Source organism: Balaenoptera borealis (assembly GCF_965194805.1).
Source record: "Balaenoptera borealis genome assembly, chromosome: 1".
Taxonomy (NCBI): Eukaryota; Metazoa; Chordata; class Mammalia; order Artiodactyla; family Balaenopteridae; genus Balaenoptera; species Balaenoptera borealis.
The window spans coordinates 6,324,497-6,348,922 of NC_138860.1; the positions used below are offsets into that span (position 1 = coordinate 6,324,497).

General features: G+C 35.8%; 1 protein-coding gene across 8 annotated transcripts in view; it reads left to right on the top strand.

Annotated features, from left to right (window-relative positions):
* KCNT2 (potassium sodium-activated channel subfamily T member 2) overlaps nt 1-24,426 on the top strand; it is a 376,144-nt gene that overhangs the window by 260,053 nt on the left and 91,665 nt on the right. For all 8 annotated transcript variants that reach the window (XM_082394255.1, XM_082394261.1, XM_082394256.1 and 5 more), the window contains 5 exons: nt 6,185-6,334; nt 7,716-7,945; nt 14,992-15,205; nt 17,810-17,915; nt 21,809-21,981. In XM_082394255.1, the coding sequence (XP_082250381.1) occupies nt 6,185-6,334; nt 7,716-7,945; nt 14,992-15,205; nt 17,810-17,915; nt 21,809-21,981 (873 nt within the window). The remainder of the gene's footprint in view (nt 1-6,184; nt 6,335-7,715; nt 7,946-14,991; nt 15,206-17,809; nt 17,916-21,808; nt 21,982-24,426) is intronic.

Sequence of the window (24,426 nt, forward strand, 5' to 3'; positions counted from 1 at the left end):
GAAGACCAAGATAAGAGAGTTTCTTCTTCAGGGGAAATTAAAGACTGCTCAAGGCTGGAGAACTCAAGAGAAAGGACACAGGAATGATATTTGAAATTTGGAAGACAGGCATGGCATAGGTCAGGAGGGCTGTGTAATGATGGTAAGAAAGTTCACCTTTTTCAAATGGAAGGAGGAAGCCCTTTAACTATTTTCAGCAGGAGAGTGACATGAAGTGATTTGAGATTTTGAAATTCACTCCAACTGTAGCACCAATCAACACAGGAAGCAAGGAAGCTAGGAGATGGGTCAGCACAGTTTTAAGAGTGTAAGAGTTGATGGTAGAGAAATGGGTAAGTGCTACTTAAGAGCTACTTAAGTGGTAGAATTAAAGAATTCTTTTGTATAAAATATTTGGAAATATATTATTTATTTATATGATAAATTTCCTCTCATTCAAAAATAATCTTGAATTAAGTCTCCCCGGATACATAAAGTAGGAAAAGACAAAAGAAAACTCGAGTAGAATGCTAAGTTGAAGACAAATCAGAAGTTTTTTATTTTGTTTTTATTACAAACCTACAGGCTATAAAATGCCTTGTATTATTAATAAGGGTAAAAGGAAAATTTGGCTCTCAAATTCTAGTATCCTGAAGACAAGTAATAGAACAGCTACGCATTCACACTAAATACTGAAGTTACTCAGAACTGAAGCTTCTGAGTAAAGGGCAGTGTTTGTAACCAGACTGCCTGGGTTGAATTCTTTGGTCTGTCCATGCTGGCAAGACCAAAGACTTGAAACCATTGAGCCTCAGTTTCTTTATCTGTGTGGTGGGCATAATACTAGCATGCATCTCACAGATTGTCAGAAGAATTAAATGCTGTCATTAAACAAACATTTTTTGAACATTCACTGTATTCTAGAAGATGTTCTAGTTACTGGAGATCCCACAGAGATCAGGATAGACAATGGACTGAGAAGTTCTGGTGCTTACATTCTGCTTCAGGATGAGTGGGAGATGGTGGCAGGAATAGACAAGTAATAAACATACAAATGAAGATTGTCAATATCACAAGGCTGTCAGTTTCACCCAAATTTATTAATCATCCCAATAATCATATCAAAGGTATTCTTTTCGAAGTAAACCAGCTGATTTTAAGTTTGTATGGAAAAATGAAGAGACAAGAATAGCAAGAAAATTTTTGAAGGAGAATAATAATGAGAGGGATTATCCTGATGTATTTTGAAACAATTTTATAGCTACAATAGTCGACATAGGTAGTGTTAGGGAATGGGTAGAGGCAAATCAATTTGCCCGACTAGAAAGTTGAGATTGAGGCCCATAGGCAACAGGAATTTGGTGTTTGATAGGGGAGTTATTTTAAACCAGTGTGTGAAAAGATGGACTATTCAATAAATTGAATAACTGGGTAGCTATTTGGAAAAAAATTGTTGATACATTCATCACAGTAAGAGGGGAAAATATTACTTTCTGCCTAAATAAAATGTTAGTCTCAAAATATTGGTAAGCAGGGAGGCCTTGTATAGTGTAGCCTGTAATGCTGCCTTGAAAGGTAGCAGTGAAAAATATAACAACAAAACCCATGCACATATGGTCACCTTATCTTTGATAAAGGAGGCAAGCATATACAGTGGAGAAAAGACAGCCTCTTCAATAAGTGGTGCTGGGAAAATTGGACAGGTACATGTAAAAGTATGAAATTAGAACACTCCCTGACACCATACACAAAAATAAACTCAAAATAGATTAAAGACCTACGTGTAAAGCCAGACACTATCAAACTCTTAGAGGAAAACATAGGCAGAACACTCTATGACATAAATCACAGCAAGATCCTTTTTGACCCAGCTCCTAGAGAAATGGAAATAAAAACACAAATAAACAAGTGGGACCTAATGAAACTTAAAAGCTTTTGCACAGCAAAGGAAACCATAAACAAGACCAAAAGCAACCCTCAGAATGGGAGAAAATATTTGCAAATGAAGCAACTGACAAAGGATTTATCTCCAAGATTTACAAGCAGCTCATGCAGCTCAATAACAAAATAACAAACAACCCAATCCAAAAATGGGCAGAAGACCTAAATAGACATTTCTCCAAAGAAGATATACAGATGGCCAACAGACACATGAAAGAATGCTCAACATCATTAATCATTAGAGAAATGCAAATCAAAACTACAATGAGATATCATCTCACACCGGTCAGAATGGCCATCATCAAAAAATCTAGAAACAATAAATGCTGGAGAGGGTGTGGAGAAAAGGGAACACTCTTGCACTGTTGGTGGGAATGTAAATTGATACAGCCACTATGGAGAACACTCTGGAGGTTCCTTAAAATACTACAAATAGAACTACCATACGACCCAGCAATCCCACTACTGGGCATATACCCTGAGAAAACCATAATTCCAAAAGAGTCATGTACCAAAATGTTCATTGCAGCTCTATTTACAATAGCCAGGACATGGAAGCAACCTAAGTGTCCATCATCGGATGAATGGATAAAGAAGATGTGGCACATATATACAATGAAATATTACTCAGCCATAAAAAGAAATGAAATGGAGGTATTTGTAATGAGGTGGATGGAGTTAGAGTCTGTCATACAGAGTGAAGTAAGTCAGAAAGAGAAAAACAAATACAGTATGCTAACACATATATATGGAATCTAAGGGGAAAAAAAAAGGCCATGAAGAACTTAGTGGCAAGACGGGAATAAAGACACAGACCTACTAGAGAATGGACTTGAGGATATGGGGAGGGGGTGGGGTGAGATGTGACAGGGTGAGAGAGTGACATGGACATATATACACTACCAAATGTAAAATGGATAGCTAGTGGGAAGCAGCCGCATAGCACAGGGAGATCAGCACGGTGCTTTGTGACCGCCTGGCGGGGTGGGATGGGGAGGGTGGGAGGGAGGGAGATGCGGGAGGGAGGAGATATGGGAACGTGTGTATATGTGTAGCTGATTCACTTTGTTATAAAGCAGAAACTAACACACCATTGTGAAGCAATTATACTTCAATAAAGATGTTTAAAAAAAATTAAAAAAAAAATAAAAATAAAAAAACAACAAAAAGCTTAAAATCCTTACTACTAGTCCTGGTTTGTGTTTTCACTTTGGTGATACATTTTATTTTTTATTTGTTAGAAAATATTTCACACATTCAAAGGTATAAGAATATTATTATGAGCATCCATGAACCTAGCATTCCAAATTTAGAAAAAATAAACATTCCAAATGTTTGTGAAGCCCACATATACTATCTCTGATTTACGTGTCTTCTTCTCTAGGACCTAGTTAACTAAATGAGCCACCTACAGCTACTTAATTCTTTTAACATTTTGTATTTGAGATTTCCCCATGGTGCTTTATAAGCATTAGTACTTACATTTTCACTTTTATCTGTATGGATATTTATTTATTCATTTAATTTTCATATTTCTGATGGCCATGGGCACTTAAGGTGTTTATTTTTATTTTTCTCTTCCATCAGCAAATACTTTCAGATCCACTTGCAGAACACACCCAGAATCTCACCTGGTCCAAGCCATCATCTTCTTGCTAAATCATTGCAATAAACTACTCACTGGTCATTGCTGCTGCTTCAGTCTATTCTCAGAACAATGACCAGAGGGATTTTTGCGAAGTATAAGTCAGAATATTTTGCGAATTTTCCCTATAAAGATCAAAGGAGTAAGATTTTAGAAATCCCTTCATGACCTGTCTCCCTTCCAGTTACTTCTCTGGCCTCATTTTCTCCTCCTTCCTCAACCTCAGCCAAACTGGCTTCCTTGCTTCTCCTCAGCCATACCAGGCATCCCCCTGCCTCAGGGAAGCACTTGCTGCTGCTTCTGCCAGAAAGTCTTCTCCCCTGTGACTACCTCTCTCACCCTTTTCAAGATTTTTACTTAAATGTCATTCTGTCAGTGAGGCTTCCTCAGTCATACTATTTATATTCCAATCCACCCCTGAAAACGATTTCCCTCTCCGCTTTATTTTTCTCCCCACCACTTATCACTTCCAACACATAATTTGCTGTATTGTCAGTTTTCCTCCACTAAAGGATTCAAGAAAGAAAGTATGTCTGCCTTTTTTGTCAGCTGCCATCGCCTAGAAATCTAGAACTTTTCTTGCTGCATCCCAAGTGCTCAATAAATATTTCATGTAGGAATTAATAAGTGAGACCTGGACATACCCATTAGTAGTAGATGGAGTCGCTAATTTCCAACATTTCTCAAGTAATTAACATGAAGTGAATGCAAAAAAAATTGTATATTTACAATTAGCTGAATTTAGAGATTCATTAAAGATGTTTGGTAAAAAGGTGCCAATATAAAATAGCATGAGAACTAGCAAGTGATTTAAGGAAATTCATCAGAACTGTCCTTGTCTGACCCCGTCCTTTTCTGTTTCCTTCCAAGTTACCATATTGTATTTCCATTTCAGCTGCTGGAATTAGATTTGTGATTCTCTTGAATAGCTTTTAGTGACCTTATGTGACAATTATTTGACCCCATGAGGCCTTTTGGATGACAAACAAACCCTGATGAATTACTGGCACCTTCTCTTACATTTTCAGCCCTTTAAACGGATTCTATCTTTGCCAAGTACTATCTTGCCAAGTAGCAATATGTTACGTATCAAAAATAATTTTATTTCTGTTGGCCAAAGGAAAAGTTTTCTCCACCAAGAACAATCATTCTTAGGAAGTAGTAGTTAGGTGTAACCATATATAGTCAATAGTCAAATGTGTTTTGTTTTATTTTCCTAGTTTCAAAAATATATTAACATTACAGAAGAAAGGGTGAAGATTTTAAGAGCAATATTGTTCATTTTGTGACTAGGAATGTTGAAAGTGGCTCCTGAATTCAGCAATGAGGAAGATATAACAGCAAAATAATAATAGATGCTCACATTTACTGAAGATTACTATGTTCCCAACATCTGCTAAATGATTTACTTGATTTACTGCATTTTATCCAACCCAGTAAGACTGATAATGTTTTTTACAGAAGTAAAGTATCACAGAGAAGTTAAATAACTCACCCAAGATTGCAGAGTTAGGATTCAGATCAGGCAGTCAGACTGCAAGGCCCAGACTCTTAACCCTTAAGCATCCTTAAGAAGGAATGAAGTGCAAGTGAAACATACCTGGAAAATATATGGTTTTTTAAAAATTTATTGACACTTTGAAAATGTTTATAAATGTTTTATAATGTTTTCAGACAAAACTCGGAGTTTAAAATATGATACATAATGACTTGTCTGCTTTAATCCATCCAGAAGCTACAGAGATTATGATGAAATATTTTGATTTTTATAAATTCATCTCTTTTCTTCTAGAAGGTACATTTGTTGTACTTACAGAGTTCCTAAACTTTATTCACCAAAAGTAAATGGAATTTATTGTACAAAATGGGAAAAATCATTATTGTATATTCACAATAAATTTTGTCATAAGTTGAGTTTTTAATAAATTTCCAAACTCACTGAGCAGAATATTCTAGAATAAAAAAGAAACTGCACTTTCTGTGATAAACTTATCTTCTTTTAAAAAATACTTCTGGTAATCTCTTTTAGAGATCCTTACTTTTATCACAAAGAAGTATCTTTTCTTAACTGGTACACAATTGGAAGAAATCCATTGCTATGATATGTACAGAAATTAAGAGTATGTTTTCTATAAAATCAAACTGATAAGTTGAGATGTATGTATTCATAATTTTAAATACAAAGCAAAGTCAATTACATACAGGAGCCAAGCAGGTATCGTAAAGGGGATGAAGTGGGCTGTATTACTGAGACTATAAGACAAGTATTATAGGTCGTGCATGACATGATATACATAAACAAAGACTAAAAATCAGATGCTATAGCTCACTGGTTCATGATCACAATAAATGCTTTTATTAACTGGATTTTGAAAACCTTCTACTTTTTAAAAATTTGCCATCTCTCAAGCTTCTATGTTGCGTTAGTTTCGAAATTTTTATAGCAACTCTTTGTAAATCATGTCATTATTTTGAGCACCACACAGATAACTTCTCTGAACTGTGATTGTCCATTCTTACAGTTGGAAAACTCCAGATTATGTATGACAAGGACTGTTTTTTGAACCGCATTCACTGTTTGTCTCTCTCTGTGTGTATGTGTGTATGCTTTTGTTGCAGAGAAGGCCAGCAATCGCCAGAACAATGGCAGAAGATGTACGGCAGATGCTCTGGGAATGAAGTGTACCACATCGTTTTGGAAGAAAGTACATTTTTTGCTGAATATGAAGGGAAGAGCTTCACCTATGCTTCTTTCCATGCACACAAAAAGTATGTTTCTGTTTCCAGAGTGGAATTAAAATATTAATCAGTCATACCTTTAAACACAGTTTTCCATAATATAACCCATATTGGTGCTCATAAGTTGCAAGTATTCTTGAATTTTTGACATAATTACTGAGACATTTGAATTCTGGCCTTTTGTATGGTCTCTACAAGTTAAGATTCTTGGGTGTATAGTATAACTTAGTAGGAATATTGACTTTAGTATCTTTTAATTTATCTTTAAAAATATTTTAATCCTGTAAAAATTTACATGAAAATGAATCTTCTTTATAAATCTAAATTTTAAAGTGTTGATTAAAAATGTAAACAAAGTAAAAATAACATTTATAAAAACTAGACATTTTTTAAAACTTGCTTTGGCCAGAAAAATAAGTTAAAAAATAAATGATAGTACCTTCCAATTCAAACATAGAACATTATTATTTTTGTTCTTTTTGAGAGAAATTCTTTACTTAAGAAATAAAAAGTATGTCTAACATGAAAATAATATATTATTAGTATTATAAAATATTCATATAACATTTTAAAGATTTGTAATAATCTAGTATATTCTAGTAATCTAATATCTAAAGTATTCTACTTTAATTCCCAACATGATTCTGTTTATATACTTTTTATATATTTAAAAAATATTTTTAAGTTTGATTTATTTGTAACACTATAAGACATATTGAGATAAAAATATTCAGGAGGTTTTGTGTTTGGAACATAACCTGAAAAAGTATATAAGAAATTTTAAGTAACACCTGTTACATTCAGTGGTTATTATTTCTCCTAATTAAATTGTATACCTATTCAATGCTATTTAATTTTTTTTTCTAAATTTTTTTCTAAAATTCAAGCAGAACAAAAATAAATTTAGGGACCCTAAATTCTTTCTCTTGTGACCTTGAGTAAGTTTCTTCCTCTCCCCTAAGCCAATGGCTTTCAAATTTTTTGACCAAAGTAAGAAATACTGTTTTATCTTTTTTGACCAAATTAAGGTATACATTTTATGGTAAGACCCAGTATACACACACAAAATTTACAATAAAACTCTTACCCTTACTAAATGACATGTACTCTGATATTTCTATTATCTTTTATTCCATTCTTTTCTACTAAAAAACATATATAGTCTTAATTAACTAAATTGATTTCACAACACACTAAGGACATAGTTTTGGTTTTTTTTTCCTTTAAAAACAAGAGCCTTGAACTTTTAGAATCTTTTCAAGCTTTAAAATGTTCTTATTTGAGGTTTTAATTTTTCTCTGCCTTATAATAGTTTAATTATTTTCTTATATATGTGAACTTTAAAAAAAAAAAACTAAGACCTTTGCTGAATTTAACCCTTAAACTCTTTTATTTTCTTTTTTAAATTAAGGTTTGGTGTCTGCTTGATTGGTATTAGGAGGGAGGATAATAAAAACATTTTGCTGAATCCAGGTCCTCGATGTATTATGAATGCTACAGATATATGTTTCTATATTAATATTACCAAAGAAGAGAATTCAGCATTTAAAAACCACGACCATCAGAAAAAAAGCAATGTATCAAGGTCATTTTATCATGGACCATCTAGATTACCTGTACATAGCATAATTGCCAGCATGGGTAAGTATAAATACATTTGGAAATATCATTAGTCTCTTTCTTTAAAAAGAATAATAAATATACTTTAATTTTTCTTAAAATTCCAAAGCCAAATTTAAAACATACTTGTGTGTATTACAAACTTGGTGTAGCTAAGTATACAGAACAAAATTTCTAATCTGTTAAATTGGTAAGAAATTAAGCTAATTCAAAACTTCTAACGATGATTTCATATATCTGATTAGTATATAAGCACCTGACACTTCTATGTTTCTTTGTCAGTTCTCTATTCAGTTATCAGTAGTGGCTATTTCAAATACTCTCCATTTTTCTCAAAACTCTCCTATCCTTCATCTAATTCTCACCATTGAACTTGGCTTCTGTGACACAGAAATTAAAAAAAAAAAAAGATTCAGACAAATAAGAATTTCCTTTAAAGTTTGCCACCAAACCTCCTACACACCTATAAGCATTTAGTTTCTATCACAAGGAAAATGTGTTTCTTCTTTTAACTTCTAATATTTTAGTATAAATGCCTTCACTTATGCCATGGACCCTTCTCCATTTCCCCCTTGGGGACTTCAGTCTTTTATTCATCCTCATTACCTAAATTGTTTTGTTTTTTTTTTCAAAATCCCTGGTTCATTCTCTCCTCCCTCCCTCTGTCTCTCTCTCTGACTTCACATCTCTACACACACACACACACACACACACACACACACACACACACACACACACACACACACACTTCTGGACCTCATGTTACAATATCATCTTCACAGATAAATTCCTCTAAAGAGCTGTCTGCGGTTGATGGCCTGAAATCTTATCGTTCCCTCACGTCTCTACCAGTTTAGTCTGAAATCTGCAATCATTATGTCACTGAGACTACTCTGGCAAGGCCACCACTCTCCTCTTTGTCACTAAATCCAGTGGACATCTTCGCAGCGTGTGACGGTTCTTAAAACGCTCCAGTGCTTTTCCTCTGCGTCCTGTACATTCATTTTCCCTAAAGAGTCACATCTGCTCTCAGAGATTCAACTGTCCTCCATAAATTGATGCTTCCCTTACCTAAATCATTACCTTAAACCTCTCTTCACAACAATATATTCAACTGTCCGTGGGTTATTTCTATCTGGGTGCCTACGGGAAAAACCGACGCGGCATATTCAAATGGAGCTAATCTTTCCCCCCTCATTCAAAACCATTTCCACCTCCATTTTTTTTTTTGCTAAAAACAAATGGGACATCGTCGTCCTCTGATTGGTAATGCCAAAAGTCTGACTTTTACGATTCCTCTCCTCTTATACTTCATAATTCACTGAAGTCTACTAACTCTGATCATTAAGTAGCCCCTAATGTCATTCACTTCTGTGTCCACCCTCAGTGCTATCAGTGTGGTCAGTCTGAACCTCCCTCAACCTTTCCCGCCACTGCAGCATCACCCCCCCCAATCTTTTCTCCACACCTCCGGCCTTGCTACCCTACGCTCTCCTCCACCTTGCAACCAGAGTAATAATGTTTACGTAATGTTATAGTCATTCCCCTGCATTAATCTTTTTAATTGTTTCCTATGAGCCATTGGAAAAAAAGTCTAAATTTTATAACATGGCTTATAATTGGATGATCGAAATCTCTTTTTTACATGAGGCAATCCCAGTTTTCCCAGGACAGTACCAGTTTATATACATTGTCCTGGTGTCATTATTAAGAAAACTGTACTTTGACTCTCAGGAATATCCTAGTTTAGAAGATAAATTACACAGTCACTTTACTTCAAGTATTTTGGGTTTTTTTAAATGATTCTTTCTTATATTTTTAGTCCCACATTTTACCATCCCTTCAATTGCTTTCCTGAGTCCCAATCATACTAAATTTCTTTCAGTCTTCACTAATGGATTTTCATCATCTCTTCAATTGCTCTCCTAAGCCCCAATCATATTAATTCATTTCAATCTTCCCTAATGGTTTTTCACCAGTGGACCTTAATGCTTTGTTTCCTTGGACGGGATCTACTCCTCAGCCCCAAACTTTGCCTATGTAACTACTTCTAATCCTTTGCACTTCAGTCCCAATATCACCCCCTCTGAGGCATATTTCCTGGCCCTGCTTGGACTTTGTTAAGTAAATCTGGTTGTCATTGATATAACATGATTATTTCTCTTCCATAGCAGTTCTATTCATTTCTTTCACATATTCAAGAATTACTTATTGAGTACCTAGTGTGTGCCAGGAACTCTTATAAGTATTTATTTGTGATTAGAGAACAAGCAGACAAAGATCCCTAGCTCCCAGAGCTAACATTCTATCATGGGGAAGACTTGCAATAAATAACACATATTAAAAAAAAAAAAGTAAATTATTTAGTATGTTAGAGGGTGATATGTAATAAGATAAAAGAGAGAAGAAAACAGAGCTAGTAAAAGTGCGTATGAATTTTGGGAGAACTGGATTTTGAGTGGATTGTAGGCCTCATGGAAAAGGTGACATTTGAGAAAATACTTGAAGAAAATGAGGGAATTATCCCTGTGATTGTCTGAAAGAAGAACATTCCTTCAGGTATAATAACCAGTACAAAGGCCCTAAAGTAGGAGTAGGAGTCTGACTTATGTGCTCCAGGAACAGTAAAGAGGCCCTCATATGCAATGGAATATTACTCAGCCATAAAATGGAACAAAATTGGGTCATTTGCAGAGATGTGGATGGTCCTAGAGAGTGTCGTACAGAGTGAAGTAAGTCAGAAAGAGAAAAACAAATGTATATTATCATATACATGTGGAATCTAGAAAAATGATGCAGATGATCTTATTTGCAAAGCATAAATAGAGACACAGATGTAGAGAACAAACGTATGGATACCAAGGGGGAAGGGGGAGAGTGGGAAGAATTGGGAGATTGGGATTGACATACATACACTATTGATACTATGTATAAAACATATAACTAATGAGAACCTACTGTATAGCACAGGGAACTCTATTCAGTGCTCTGTGGTGACCTAAGTGGGAAGGAAGTCTAAAAAATAGGAGATATATGTATACGTATAGCTGATTCACTTTGCTGTACAGCAGAAACTAACACAACATTGTAAAGCAACTATACACCAATAAAAATTAATTTAAAAAGATAAAAGAGGCCTTCGTGACTCAAATGTGATGATTTGATGGCAAGAGTACAGGAGATGAGAGGGAAAAGGTGAAAAGAGGTCAGATCATGTTGGGCTTTTTAAGTCAATGTAAGAGTTGTAGCTTCTACTCTGAGTGAAGTGGGAGTCATGATAAGGTTCTAAGCAGAGGAACAGCATGATTCCACCGGTGCTGAACTCCGTTTTAATACAATCACTTTGGCTGCTGTTGAGAATAGATGGTTTAGGTCAAGGATCCAGTGTATTTTCAAGTGGCATTGTTAAAAAAGAAAAAAATTCTGTGTATACTGTGAAGGTAGAGGAACCAGGATTTGCTGCTGAATGGGAAGTGAACTGTAAGAAAAAGAGAAGTGTAAAGAACTCAAGGTTTTTCACATAAGCAGCAGGAAAAAGGGAATGGCCATCAATGAGGGTGGGGGAGTAAAGGTTTAGTGGGAGCCAGGGGAGATACAGAGTTCAGTTTGGGACACAGTGAATTTCAAATATCTGTTAGACATGGAGAGGAAGATGTCAAACAAGAGATTAGATAGGAGTCTAGAGTTCAGGAGAGAGGTGTATCCTGAAAAAGTAAATTTTGCATTCCTGAGCTTACGTATTGTATTTAAAGCCATGAGACTGAACAAGATCATTGAGAAAATGATTGTGGGCAGAAAAGGGATAAAGACAAAGGACCAAATCCTGCAGCATGTCAATATAAATATCAGGATGATGAGAAGAAACCAACAAAGGAGACAAAGAAGGAGCTACTACAAGGTAGCAGGGAAACCAGATGGGTGTCCTGTCCTGGAATCCAAATGAATCAAGTGTATGCAGAGGGTGGAGTTACCAGCCATGTCTGATGCTGCTAGTAGGTCAAATAACATGAGAACTGAGAACTGGCCATTGCATTTAGCAAAACAGCGTTCTTTGTCTTGATAACAGCCCTTTCAATGACGTGGTAGTGGAGAATGCCAGATCAGAGGATTTTATGACAGAATGGCAGAGGACAATGTAGAGAAACTAGGTCTAGTCCACTCTCAAAAAGTTGTGCTGAAAAAGAGTACCAAGAAAAGACTTGGTGGCGATGGTAGATGTGCAAGAAAGTGAGAAGGGCAAGTTAATCAGGAGTATATGTAAGAGAATGAGTACAGTGATGGACCATGGAACTTAATTTAGGTAAGGAAGTGAAAAGACATCTGTTGCTTGAAGGAGACTGAAAAGCTAGTGAATTTAATAGATTATAGTTCCAGTGGGAATCAAAAAGGAGGGAGCTGGAAAGAGAAGAGGTGACAATAAGTATCAAAGAATGAGATGCCAGAAATAGAGCTTATGTGTAATCAATAATAATTATAAAATCTAGGGTATGACCGTGAAAGTGAATGGTTAAGGAATGATGGGAGAAAAGGCCATTAGTAGAGTATAATCTATAAAAAAACATGGAATCACTATGTGTACACCTGAAACTAATATAAAACTAATATAATGTTGTTAGTCAGCTGTACTTCAATTAAAAAAAAAAAAAACACTACGTGGGATGACAGACACAGGACTGAACAAAGAAAATAGTGAAAGATAGTGGGGACAGAGCTGCGATATTATAGGGGATGAAAGGAAAATGGTCTGAAAGAGACACTGAGAACATTGAGGGTATCTCCCCACTTCCAAAACACAGGCATCTCTTTAGGTGTTGCAGCCTTCAGAACTGCAGGGAAAGATGTCGGAGAAGAGCCAGGTTTTGTTAGGGGAAGGAAGGATTCAAAGAAGAACTTGTTTCTGTAACTGTGACTGCTTTCTAAAATTGTGTCTTCCCTCTGCTAAATTCTGACTTTCTCTTGATCATATCCCCCAAGCCCAGCTTGGTGCCAGACATCAGTGTTGGCAGAATTGTCAGGGAGCGACCACATTTCCTGTGTTGGGCAGGAAGATGGTAAAGAGGTAATTGGAGGTGATGTGGAGACATATTTGGGAGGGGTTGGAATTCAGAGAACATGGTTACTTAGGAAGCAGGTGGGGACTTATCTCCACTGCAAGAGTAGGGCTTAGTTTTACATAAATGGAGGTATGTCTGTTTCATTCCAAACGTAAATAAGGGGGAAAAAAACTGTTTGGTGAAACTCCCATGTTCAGTTGCTTGAAGATAGGGAGTTGAAGGATTTCTTCTGTGGTAACTTCTCTTTTCTCTCTGAATTAGATGACGTGGTCATCTGCAGAGGATAAATGTCATAAATATGGATTTGGATGAATAGTATTAAGACGCAAATCATATCATATGGCTTTATTTCGATAAATCAAACTTATAAAATTTCATGTTTGATCAGATCCAGTCACCTGATTAGTGGAAAAGTCAATCTCATTTTTTCTAAGATCCCCATCTCCCCTCTAAGATAGATTGAATTATAAATTAATCCTTATTTATGGTGCTAAAACACTGGCCGAGTGTACAGTTTCTGATGCCGACCGCCTTTGTCTCTGCTCAGATACTGGAATTGCTGACTGCCGGTCATGGTCATCACGTCCTTTCCTCGGGCACAGCAGCTCTAGACATCTTCTTACAGGCCCCTCGCAGGCGTCTTCCCTGTTGACCGTAGACACACCAGCCTACCCCTCCCTCTAATCTGAGTGTTGCCTATAGTATATGAAGAGGTACTAGCCTCTAAAACCCGACCTCCCACATTTATTTCAATGTTGAGGAATACCCAGATATTCTCCCCAGTCTTGTTTCTATCAACTTTCACACTCAGAAACATTGAGATGCCAAAACCCATGAGGTTTTTTTCCCCCCCTTTACAAACTCAGGCTGTTATAGTGAAGAAGGTGGCAAGGTCAGACAGAAGTCTGAAGGAAATGGAGAGTGTTTTAATAGTTGCTTCGAAGAATGAGACGAAATGAGGACTAAGGGCTTTCAGAAGGATGACCGGCTATCCATAAGAGCATACATGAAGTGAGTGATCGTAAAATATGGAGGCACTTATCCGTTAGATTGGATTATTTCTTCCAGAAGGGGAGAGACATCCACTTTCCATATACTGATGTTTAGACTAGTTTTTAAATGTTAATTAAAAATCTCAAAGGAATTTGTTTCTTCCCATTACTATTCCTTGAGTATCCCAAGAATTCAAAAGCCTTAAGCTATTTAGATTTGCTCTTCTTATTGCCCCAAGGTATTTCCGTGGCTCCTGTGCTCATGATTTTCTTTTAGGTCAAAGAAATCAAATGTCATGATTTCAGAGTAGCCCTTCTCATCACCTAGTGAAAAGCTCATCCCTCCTCTAGCTTCCTATCCCCACTATTCCGTATCACATAATTCTGTTTTATTTTCTGCATGGCATTTAGCGTTATCAGGAATTACTTTTTTCACTTCTTTGTCCACTCGATTATCTTAAAGATAAATCCATATGTGTAGAAACCTTGTCTGCCTTGTTCCTTGCATATCTCAAGTGCCTAGACTAGTGCTTGCCCCACAGAGTACTTAATAAATATTTGTTGAATTAATATAAACATTAATGGTTCTAATGTAAAAAAGCGGTTATAGATCAGTAAGAGAAAGATAACAAAATGGGGGAAAAAGATATAATGAGAAATCCACAAAATGGAAATGGCCTAAATTTTTTTCAGAAATTTTAAATAAATATAAATGGAAACAAGGTATTTTTTTAACTTAAATTTCTAAGTATTTCAGGATTTCCCAAATCTTATGTTTCTTACTATGGAGCTGGTTGCAGCAAATACACTTTTGCACAAATACAGAAATTTTTTTATCCATGCGGACAAAAATACCCATATTAAAAAGCAATAACCTTTGAGATTAAAGGATAAACAATATACAGTATATTTCCTGGTTATACTGGCTGTATTTCATCTCACTTTGATCATTAAATGATTGACAGGTCCTATAGGTTAGGTGGCAAATGCTTTGATGGATTTTCATGTCTCATTGTTCCAGGTACTGTGGCCATAGACTTGCAAGACACAAGCTGTAGGTCAGCAAGTGGCCCTACCCTGTCTCTTCCTTCAGAAGGAAACAAAGAAGTCAGAAGACCCAGCATTGCTCCTGTTTTAGAGGTTGCAGATACGTCATCAATTCAAACATGCGATCTTCTAAGTGATCAATCAGAAGATGAAACTACACCAGATGAAGAAATGTCCTCAAATGTGGAGTATGTAAGATTTACTGGGATTTGTGCTGGCCATCAAACACTAATATCCTTCCCTTCTGGACATCCTAGAATCAATCCTACATGCTTCTACCAAAACACCCTTCCTCTTAGCCAGTATCTCTCTTGATGATAAAGTATCCTAAGTCCTCAAATTTCTGGCTTCAACAGCTATTGACAGCCTCATTTTTCTCTATATTATCCTTTATCCTTAAAGAAAAAAATAGGTAAATCAGCATTTCCATGATATAACCTATATCATATTTTACATATTTTTCTTTAAGGATACAGTTTGTGTATTCATAATTATATGATTTTGTTGAATTATAATGTACCTTCTACCTCTCATTTATTTTTTCACCTCCATATTGAAGTTCAATCAATTATTCAGTGACATGGAATGCAGCTTCTTCCATTAAGCTTCTCTTATTTCAGCATTCAGCAATCATTTTTATTCAGGGTACATCAATAATATTTTGAATGAATGAATAAAGAAAGTACTAGTTCTCTTTATTAAGATTCCATAACAGATAGTATCAATGTTTAAGCTATTAATCACATTTTAGCCTACAGTAGAGTTTGTTTACTTGTTGTATTCATATATTATGTTGGCATTTCTTTTTTTTTTTTTTTAATACATGTGACCTAGAATATCTTTTTTTTTAACAACAGCCATTTATTTATATTTTATTTTATTTATTTATTTATTTTAATTTACTTATTTTTATTATTTATTTATTTTTGGCTGTGTTGGGTCTTCATCTCTGTGCAAGGGCTTTCTCTAGTTGTGGCAAGCGGGGGCCACTCTTCATCGCGGTGCGCGGGCCCCTCACCATCGCGGCCTCTCTTGTTGTGGAGCACAGGCTCCAGACGCGCAGGCTCAGCAGTTGTGGCTCACGAGCCCAGCAGCTCCGCGGCACGTGGGATCCTCCCAGACCAGGGCTCGAACCCGCGTCCCATGCATTAGCAGGCAGACTCTCAACCACTGCACCACCAGGGACGCCCCTATGTTGGCATTTCTTGAGGAAAGCACAGTGTTCAACAGTCTTGACAGTGGAATCTGAAGGAATTTGTGTCCCATGGCAGTTCTACCTTATACTGGTTGTGTGCAAGTGACTTTGATTAAAATCTTCTGACCCAGGATGCTTTATCTGTAAATAGTGTTCATATGAAGATTAATTGAGATAACAGAGTAATGTGCTTAGGACAATGGTTTGTGCAGAGTAAGCATTCAATGAGTATTAAATACTATTTGGTGTAGTATTAGTCATAGTGGCAAAGGTAACATCATTCAAACACTTCTAATATTTTTCATATAATAGAAGTTCAATCAATGTTGAAGTGAACTAAAATGAACTGAAATATAATTGAAACTTAGAAAAAGCCATCTGTTAGTCCTTCACACTTTTAAATATTTATTACAAGAAACTTACACATACCCACAGAAGACAAGTCCACTCTCCAAGAAATTAATAATACTCAAATAGATTTATGAAATATTTGACAGGAAGAAGAGGTTTGACCACCAGTGTATTTCTAGAAATGGTGTTGTGTGGTGTGATACAAATTCTTTCTTTACATGTACTGAAAAAACTGAGGTGGAATTTTTTTTATATCTAGAAAAATGAAAAAGATGTTGAAGTAATAGTGGGAGACTATCAACTTGTAAACTTGCAAAATGTTCTCCATTTTACCATCCTAGCTAATGATGTCTGGAAAATAGTTCTAAGTAGATTTGAAATTTCTTGGTTTGAAAGATGAATTTTCTTTATCATAAAAGAGCTTTCATACTGGATAAAATAACTTTGCCTCTACTAAATTTTCTTTTATTTCTTAATTTTCATTTATGCTGCTAATGTTTGAGAGTTTCACTTTGAAAATTTTACAGCCATAATGTGCAGGTGACTATTTTTATAAAGTCAGCAAATAAACTGAGTATCTTTGATAATATTTAAGCATGATTCCAGCAAAAACTCTGGCTTTTGTGTGGGTCTAATGGAATAATTTACTCAATTTAAAATAATTTACTCTTTTTTGGTTATGCATCCATGACTGATGAATATTGATAGAGTGAATCATAATAATGCATTTTGCTTTAATATATTTTGTAAAGATTAACATTACTATTTTCTAAAATGTGTCTAAATCTTTTAAACTGAGGATTGGCAAACTTTTTCTGGAAAGAACCAGCTAGTAAATGTTTCCAACTTTATGGACCATGTGGTCTTTGCCCCAACTACTCAACTCTGTTTCTGAAGCATGAAAGCACCCGAAGACAATACATAAAATGAGTGACCATGACAGTATTCTGACAAAACTCACTTGTGGACACTGAAATTTAAATTTCATGTAATTTCACGAGCTGAAATATTATTCTTCTTTTGACTTGTTTTTCCAACCATTTAAAAATATTAAAACTACTTTAGTTCACAAAACCATGTGATGAGCCAGATTAGGTCCATGGGCCCTGTTCTAAACTATTTCCATATCAAAATAAAGAATTACTGCATCTAACTTTATCAAAGTAGAGGGACATGGCTATAACTTGATTGTCTGACTTTGCCTGCATTAATTCAAGGCAATTCAATATTTCATATTGTTTTACAGATATGCTAAAGGCTACCCACCTTACTCTCCATATATAGGAAGTTCACCCACTTTTTGTCATCTCCTTCATGAAAAAGTGCCATTTTGCTGCTTAAGACTAGACAAGGTAAGCACTTACTGCTGTTATTTTCTGTAAAACTAAAATGATGGCATTGTGTAATTACATGTATTTAAATAATTTTTTATAGTCTTTTGACTAAAATATGTTAAAAGAATATTATCTTTCAAATGTAAATGTAATACATAAAGTGGTGAATTTTACTTTCTTAACTGCACTAAAGATTACCCAAGTGCTGTACCCTCTACTAATGTAGCCAACGAGTTGGTCAGTCTTTGTTTCAAAGAGAAAAACAAAGATGCCAGAGCCTCAAACCAGAGTCTCCCCAGATCATTTTGGCCAGATGCGCTCTATTTATTTTACTAGACATTTTTGCCTCAAATCTCAAAGTGGAATCGATTGACATGGTGAAATTAGCTAGTCATAATTCACTATTGAATTACTAGACTGGAAGTGTCTTGCTTAATGTCCCCTTTCCTAAAGATTTTGCAGTAGTTCTTGGTTCCTGCCTTGATATTCAGGAGAAACCATCCAAAACAGAAAGATTCCAAGAAAGCAGGAATCTTTCTCTTTCACAGTATGACCACTGGACATGACCTGGGTAAGAATTTGTTCTCATGATGAGTCAGAGGACAGATAAAAAGAAGACTCTCAAACCGCCCATCTCCCAGAAATTAAAATGTGCCACTAATTCTAACCAGGAATTTCTTCCTTTATTCTATATTTTGGAGTTAGCTGGAGTTAAAATCCCAGCTTTCTGCTTACAGGCTCGGCCATTTGGGCAAATAACACTATCATTAAATTTCAGTTTCCATATCTCCAAAATGCTTGTAATTTTAATATGAACCTTATAGGGTTCTTGTGAAGATGATATAAATTCGTGCATGGAAAAAGCTTTTCACAGTGCCAGGAACGTAAAGGCACTTAATACATTTTGTTAATATTTTTACTACTATTATTTTTTCCATGTGATAAACATTATGAATCTTGGCTGTTGCTGTCACTCTTGAGGAAGATTAGCAGAACATTAGAAAATTTCTGCCTCTATCTTCCTAAGGTTTTTTTGTGAATCCTTACCACTGCTCCCAAATGTTCATCTGGGTCCATTAAGATGGACAGTTCCGTCTCTCGATGCCTTATTTTTTGTCAGTCCTTGTTTTACTTTCCTGCTTCACAGCATTTCTAGCGCTGGCTCGCTCTGCATCTTTGGTAACCTTGATGCATCTTAAGCTTCAGAACCCTTCTCCTCTATTGGCCCCTTCCGAGAACCTGTGACTGATTTTTTATGTATGACTTTTGTGGGTTTTTTTCCTTAAAGAGGATTTCCAAAATAATATAAGCTTTAGGTCCCATAAAGCTTGGGTTCACATCTGGTGGCATTTTACTTTTTAACACACAAAGATGAAAATAATGTTGGGAAACCAAAGAGTCGAAATGATTCCACTGATTCCCAAGAAGGGAACCTGATACAGGAAAAGCTGAGCTTTCAGAGATGAGGCTTGCTGGAGGAGAAACAGTCTTTTAAAGCCAAAAGACAAGTTGTCTCTTTACCAAAGTAAAAAAGCGATGTTTCCGAGTATCGTTGATTGGCCGATAACATCTGGGGTTATCCATTCTTTAGGTGGCGTTAGTCTGGCTGGAGGTGGTGGTCTGCTCTGTAAATGAGTGCCCACTTTGCGATTAGCAGATGGGGTTATGCAGCCAATCCTACTGTGTCCATGAAGTCTGTGAGCAGGTATTTTGTTGCCCAGTCCGTCTTGCATCAGTATCAGCAGGCTCGTTTTTGGCCAAGGTTTATCAATACTGAATTCCCTGTTTTGTCCTTGTTCTATTTCTTTTTTTTTTTCTTACTAGTTGAGCTACTTCTAAATCTTCTAAATTAGTTCTTTTACCTCATTTGATCTCGTAAAAATGAAGTTCTTAATAATCTCAGCCTCAGCCTGTCATCCTTCTCCTTCCACCATCTCTTTGTAAGTGACCTAATTTCATGTGGCTTCAGATCCTGTTTATAGTAGTAATTCTCCAATCATACTTCCAGTGAAGACTTCCTGTTCTTTTCCTTTACCATTCCCCATTTCTCCATTCTTTCTTATGCCTTAATCCTTCCTGCTGGATTGATCTTCCTACTTCCATGATTATAGCTTTTAGAAATTCTACTAATGAGATCCTATTAGTGGTAAATTCTTTCAATTTCACTTTCCCTAGATATGTCCTTATTTTGTCCTCCTTCTTGAACAGTAGTTTTGCTCGGTGTCCAATTCCAGGCTCTGAGTTTTCTTTTTCTTTTAGCCTGTTAGGATTTTATTTACTACCTTCTACACTCCACACTGCTGATGAGAAGTCAGCCATCGTTCTAATTTGTGTTTCTGGTAGTTAAAGCTCTCTTTCCTCTCTGGCTGCTTTTAAGATCTTCTTGTTGTCTTGGCTGTTCTGCACTATGACAATGTGTATGACACTGGATTTCTCTTTATTTATTTGGATTAGGATTCATTGGGTTTCCAGAACCTGAGGATTTGGATATTTCATTCATTCTAGAAAATCCTCAGTCAATATTTATGTGAATAGTGCTTCTTGCTGATTCTCGCATCTCTTTTTCAGGTATTCTGTTTAAGTGTGTATTAGACATTCTCACACTATCTTCCAAGTATCTTAATTTTTCCGTACTACTTTCTCTTTTCTTTCTGTATTCTGAGTAATTATTTCAATTCAATCATGCAGTTGATCCCTTCAGATGCATCAAATGGGCAATTTAAATCATCTTTTGAGTTTCTGTTTTTAATTGTTATATTTTTAGTTCCGGAATAGAGTATATGTAATTCTTTAAACATTTAAGTGAATATTTTAAATACCCTCTTGTTCTTTGCTCATGCTTTGAATGTTCTCTTTTATTTCTTTAAACATAGTAAACATGCTCATTTTCTATTCTGAATCTTATAACGGTGAAATCTGGAATCTTTGTGAGTCTAATTCTGTTGTTTATTGTTTCTGCTGACTCAAAGTACCTTGTTCCCAACAATGTTCTGTAATTTTTTATTAAAGAATAAAGGCAGAGAACATTCCAGAGTTGATGATGAATCCACAGATAATCAACAAATCTCAACCCAAATAAAAAGAAACCCTCATAAAGACATATAAAGATTAAAAAAACACTAAAGCAATTCTCCAGGCAGATAATTTTGTTTAAAAGGATCTTGATTTAATAATGCTAAGTCCAGTAAATTCTAGCTCCCTAGGGAATAGCAAAATATCCTCAGAAAACACATTTTGGTAATGTGTTGTCATTTTGTTGTTGTTATTATTGTTAACATTAGTATTTTACATTTGAGTATTTGCATCGTTATCTTGCCAGCTCAGGTATACATTTAGACAATTAGGGTTTTTTTCTTTTAATTTTTGTTTTTGTTTTTTAACCAAAAAAAATCCCTTTCGATATCGATATCCATCCTTTTGGTATTCCATACTTGGAATGTTCCAAGATTATTTAATTTTAATACTACTCTATTTCTGGAAATAAAGTCAGAGGCAGATTATTTATTTTTTTCCAGCTTTATTGAGGTATGATTGAAAAATACAAATTGTGTATATTTGAGGTATATAACATGATGCTTTGATATACATATACCTTGTGATGATTCCTTAATATTGATACCCAGATGTCATCTGGCAGCAAGTTTCAGTTTGCAGTAGAACATGCGTACACTGTGTTGCTGCCTTTTCCTTCCCCACATCAAGCTGCATACCTGCAATTCATTTGTCTTGTCCATGTACACCTTCAGGCTGGAGAACTGGGCATAGAAAAATGTAACTATTTTCATATTTGTTAGAAAACAAAGGATTTACTAGGTTAGATTAATTTCACATTTCCAGATCTTCTAAATATTTTTACCCAATATTAGTGGAGTATAAAAATGGCCTTTCTTTGTATAATTTTTCTTCTCTAGAGTTGCCAGCATAACTGCTATGAGGATGCAAAAGCCTATGGATTCAAAAATAAGCTAATTATAGTTGCAGCTGAAACAGCTGGAAATGGATTGTATAATTTTATCGTTCCTCTCAGGGCATATTATAGACCAAAGAAAGAACTTAATCCCGTAATACTGCTATTGGATAACCCGTAAGTATATTTTAAAATGTACAAACAAGACAAAAATTTGTTAATATTTTATCAAAAATAATTTAATTTACTTAGAATATTTTAAATCAGATACATTATGGCACATGATTCATTGAGAGATATATTCTGTGCTGTGGTAGAAAACAACCATTGTATATGATCGATCGTGTTTCACAAATACAACTTAAAACATCACCGGAGTACTCTGAGCCTTTTATTTAAAAAAAACTATTTTTGCAAGTGGTCATTGCTCTCTACCAGTGGGAAGCATGCCACTGAAATAATTATAGTTATTTTCATTAAATTAATCAACTAGCCTGGAAAATCTCTGCCAAAACTGGACAATTTCATTGTCTTTGTAAAGAACCATTAATTATCAGAGGAGCATATTAATGATCCATTTTATATCATACCATTACACATCATCATAAGTTCTTATGATTCTTCCACTGTTAAAACATATATTCTGTAACATAACATGAATAGTTTGTGCTTTGCCATTTTCATTTCTTTTGAAAATATTTGATATACTCTTGTGAAATAAGACTACTTAAACATTTCAAAATCCTTATACGAATATTAAATATATATCTCTAAATGCTGTGGTCAAATCCATTGTATACTAAAATTGCAATATTTTTCTCTCTGATTCAGATTAGTAGCAGATGGTCCTTAAATCAATACCATATTTTAGATTCCTCCAACTCTCCTCTTAAACTCTAAAGTGATGCAAATTTCAGGGTAAACCAAATGAGCCCAAAATCTGCTGCCTTGTCTCTGCTTTTAAAATTTATCAAAAGAATTTTTTCAAAACAGAGATATCTCCCCAATATATTATAACTTCATGACATTATTTATTCTGAATATATGAATATCAAGATACTCATTGATGCATCTTGTTTTAGAGTCAGTATCTCAATGGTAATCAACTCTAAAACTTGAGCACACCTCTAGAGGTTTCAGTTGAAGAATTTTCAGGTCTGATGTCTCAATGACTTTTTTGATACTACTTTAGCATCCAAGGAAAGGTGAGGTAAATTTAGGGCAGTTGTAGGGGAACAAAAACTTGGACCCAATGTCAGAAGAAATAAAAGCTTAATAAAAGAAATCTTGGGAGAATAAAAGTTGGATTACTGGAAGGCTAGGGTGATAGAGTATGGTGGCAAAGCACCTCCAAGGCCTTGGGATATATCCCTTATTCTGGAACTTCTGTGGTAGGAGGCTCTAAGAAACTGGCTAAGATCTGGCACATAAGAGATGCTCATCAACTATGTGAATTCAGAAGTGTCCAATTTTGGCTCTTTTTGCTTATGGTGTAATGTGTCCACTGCCTTAAAGATGAATTTAAGACAGGGGTATTTACAAGCTGATTGACTTAGAGCATTCCCATCTCGGATGGCTTGGATCAAAGTGGATCAGCTCAGGCCCCAGAATACAGAGAAGCAGATAGGAAGAGGCTTGAAAAGAAAGAAGTGGCACTGTGCCTACAGCAGCCCTGTGATAAAGCAGAGGGTAAAAACTATCCTTTCACCTTGTTTATATTATTTCAAGGTATAATTTCTTGTCCTGATGTGTAAATCTCCTAATTGGGTTCTTGGTCCCGATTTCAATGTGTATGTCAGAGGGTTTCTCCACACCTCCAGCAAGCAATGCTCAGGACACCAGCTCAGTTCTAGGGGAATTCAACTCACTTCTGACACCATCTACCCAGAAATAGCGTCGGATTCGACAGGTTGAAAGTTCAGTCTTACAAAACTGTCCCACCCCCACTTCAGAAGCCAATCACAAACCAGGTTATCACCCCATAACTGAGCAGCTATAGATGGGAAGTTCCAGTGACCCCCTCCTTGGACTTCAGATGCCATTGCATGTCTAGGTTGTTACCTGTACTTCTGACTGAGTGGCTGTAGATCGGGGGTTCCCACAACCACCTACTCAAGGTCAAGTTATTTGCTAGAGCAGCTCACAGAATTCAGAGAAACATTTTACTGACCAGATTGCCACCTTATTATAAAAGCATATAACTTGGGAACAACTGGATGGAAGAGATGCACAGGGCAAGGTATGGGGAAAGGGCATGGAGTTTCCATGCCCTCTATGTGGGCACCACTATCACCAAATCTCTACCTGTTCACCAGCCCAGAAGTTCTCCAGACTCCATCCTTTTGGGTTTTTAATGGAGGCTTCATTACATAGGCACGATTGATTAAATCATTGGCCATTAGTGATTGAACTCAATCTCCTGCCCTTCCTCCTTCCTCAAAAATCACGGGGTGGGACTGAAGTTCCAACCCTCTATTCAGGTTGGAACTTCACTTTCCCTGGCAAACAGCCCCATCCTTAGGTACTTTCCAAAAGGCACCTCATTAATTTAAACCCAGTGGTCCTGGAAAGGGGCTTGTTATGAAGAACAAGACACCCCTTTCACCTTTTTTGGCTCTGAAG